Source organism: Gavialis gangeticus, unplaced genomic scaffold (genome assembly GCF_001723915.1).
Source record: "Gavialis gangeticus isolate Ggan-Ray unplaced genomic scaffold, GavGan_comp1, whole genome shotgun sequence".
NCBI lineage: Eukaryota > Metazoa > Chordata > Crocodylia > Gavialidae > Gavialis > Gavialis gangeticus.
Window position 1 is genome coordinate 1121933 of NW_017729000.1, and position 3042 is coordinate 1124974.

General features: G+C 55.4%; 1 protein-coding gene across 1 annotated transcript in view; it reads left to right on the forward strand.

Moving 5' to 3' along the window:
• The window catches only part of LOC109289752 (ovoinhibitor-like), a 26854-nt gene extending 24723 nt beyond the window's left edge, over positions 1-2131 (forward strand). Inside the window, exons 9-14 of the mRNA XM_019505953.1 lie at positions 34-76; positions 419-479; positions 806-939; positions 1165-1225; positions 1418-1533; positions 1912-2131. Coding sequence (XP_019361498.1) covers positions 34-76; positions 419-479; positions 806-939; positions 1165-1225; positions 1418-1533; positions 1912-1957 — 461 coding nt within the window. The 3' untranslated portion in view covers positions 1958-2131. The remainder of the gene's footprint in view (positions 1-33; positions 77-418; positions 480-805; positions 940-1164; positions 1226-1417; positions 1534-1911) is intronic.
• The last annotated feature ends 911 nt before the right edge of the window (positions 2132-3042 follow it).

Genomic DNA, 3042 nt, shown 5'->3' on the forward strand with positions numbered 1-3042 from the left:
CCAGCGAGTGTATGCTGTGTAGCCACAACCTGTAAGTCCTGCAGCTAATACTTGACTCCCCAGCCATGAACCACAGGTCAGAGCATTGTGCAAGCGGTGCTCTGGCAGGGGATTTTCGGTTGTAGCCGTGTCAGTCTGAAGACACAGGCAGGCAAGGTACTTTGGGTAGATGTGATCTCTTTTATTAGACCAACTGAGTAGCTGGAAAAAAGTTCTTGGCAAGCTTTCGGGTGCAGTCACCCTTCTCCAGACATCCCTTCTTCCTCTATTGGGGATGGCACCTATTCTGTCCTGATGCTGGTCATGTTGGGGAGAAGGCGATGGGCTAAATCCATCCTGTATCCCCTGCGCTCTGCAAACCTGATCCTCGGCTGTAACAGAGAGCAGCCCCCCTAACTCTTCTCTTTCCCACTTCCAGGGAGGCCGAGCTCAAGGTTGACAAACAGCATAGTGGCCTGTGCCCAGAGGACATTCCTAAGGTAATCCAGAGCTGATGCTGAATCAGGGGCAGGTCCTGCTCCCTGGCAGATATCAGTGCCATCCCCTCCGCACATGCGGGGGTTTCCTGGGCTAGCAGGCAGAGCAGGCTGGGAGCACGCCATGGCTCCCTTGCGTGCCGAGAGGCTCAGTCACCCCGGGCTGTCCACAAGCACCGTGGATCATGGGGCAAGTCCCAGACAGAGCAGAGCCGGCAGAAACCCTTTCCCCGGGCAGTCCCTGGGCAGACGCGGGAAGCCGAGCGCTGACGCTCCGTCCCATCAGCCGGAGGCTGCAGCAGTGTTGCGGCTTAATTTTCCTTTTACAGCTTGATTGCAGCAAGTACCGTGAGATAACCACCGAGAACGGCACAGCGCTTGCCTGCACAATACTCTACGACCCGATCTGCGGCACGGATGGGGAAACGTATGACAGCGAGTGTAAACTGTGTAACCACAACCTGTAAGTCCTGCAGCTAAAACTTTCCTTCGGGGCCATCAGCCACAGGGCAGAGCACTGTGCCAGGGATGCACTGCCAGGGGATGGCACCTGTTGTGTCCTGCGGCTGGTCACGTTGGGGAGAAGGCGATGGGCTAAATCCATCCTGTATCCCCTGCGCTCTGCAAACCTGATCCCCGGCTGTAACAGAGAGCAGGCCCCCCTAACGCTTCTCTTTCCCACTTCCAGGCACACTGAGCCCAAGGTTGACAGACAGCATAGCGGCCCATGCGCGAAGGACCCTCCCAAGGTAATCCAAAGCTGATGCTGAATAAGCGCCAGGTCCTGCTCCTGTTCACTTCAGAGGCAGGGAGATCAGGTGGACAGGGACTCTTGACCGGCAACAAAGCCGATTGCCATCATTATTTTGGTAGTCCCTGAGAGACCCGTTTCCATTCCTTGTGAGGCCCTCACCCAATGTGGTATCATTTTCTGCCGGCAGGATGACTGCAGCAATGTCCGTGAAATCAATCCGATCTGTGCCCTGTTGTACCAGCCCCACTGCGGCTCTGACAACCAGACATATGGCAACCGATGCTTTTTCTGCAACGCGGTCGTGTACGTGCACATCTCTCTTTCTCCATGCTTAACCTGAATCATCAGTGTGCCTGCTGCAAGGGGCCTTGACTTACTGGCATGTGGTGGGGATTTCTGGCAGAAGGGGAAAGCAGGAACTAATCCAGGGGCTCTTTTCTTGCATCTAAAAATATCAAGGTCCCCGTTGCGTGGTGCAGTGATCGTGGGTCCCTCTCCATTAACTTCAACAGGCTTTCACCCACTGATGCTACCTGATGCTCTTTGCTGCATGAGAAAAGTATTTCCCAGTGATAACTTGATCCTCAGGAATGAATTAAAATTTCCATCCTTCTTGTAATATTCACAATAGCCTGCAGCGTGTACTATCCCAGGCCCATGTATCCCTCTCTTTCCCTCCAGCCAAAGCAACAGGGCTCTCACCTTGAGCCATTACGGCGAATGCTGAATCCTTACTGGCACCGATTCGCACGAGGACCGCCGCACTGCCCTTTGGTCTATCCCGTCTTCCCCTCGGCAGATACCACACGAAGTCCTCGCCTCAGCTCATCTGGGACCCTGAAGGACTTGCGATCCTTGTAGGCTTGCTGGTGCAATAAAATAAAACGGTGTCTTTCTCTTGTTTTAATGCTGTGCCCCGGGAACCACGTCATCTAGTCTGCGGCAAGAAAACACCACTGCTGCACATGCATCCTTCGCTGGGAGGATGCATCCTTCTGCTCTCAAGAGCTTGAAGGAAGGAAGCACTTTGCTCCTCTGAGGATCCCACTTGGCAACAGCAAGATGCAGGCACATAATGTGCAGGCTCCTGTGATCTTGAGAGAAGTTGCACGGTTGGGCCCAAGGATGCCTCGCACCACCCAGAACAAAGACTGAGGAGGGGCTGGGCACATGGTGGGGGGGGATGGCTGCAGGGCGACTGGCTCCCAAAGCACGGTCACTGGCTGGCGTTCCCCATCCAGGTGCCTTTGCAGAGACAGTTTGGGCCTTGGGACAGGCCATTTAGACCTCCCTTTGTGCCTTCACGTCAGGTTTCCGTCCAAGCAGAGACACTCACACGCCTTGGGGTTCATCTCTCATGTGCCATAGGAGGAAGTCAGGGATGGGGCTCACAGAAGTCCACCTGAGGGTATTTCTTCCCTCACCTGCCTGCATTATTATTTTTGGGCATGTTCCCACCAAGACCAGAGTCCCAGGGTGCATCGCCTTTGCTGACGGGCGTTTGGGCAGGCCCATGTCTCTGTATCTCTCAGGTTGGGGTGTGCCAAGCTGCACCCCTGTGCCCCTCCCGGTTCACTCCCTCTGACGTGAGGCCTGGTTTTTTGTCGCTAGGCTGGGGTCATGCAGCTCTTGCTCTTGGCCCAAGCTGCTGGGCTGCCCAGCCTGCGAGCAAACCGTGCATTCCCGACTGCACCGCTCTCCGCTTCAGGGCTCTGTGGGCGGTGTGATGCACTCGGCCGTCTTCAGTCCCTTCACCCCGGGAACAAAACCTGCACTGAAAATGCAGTTTAGACCAACAAGCAGTCCACACCC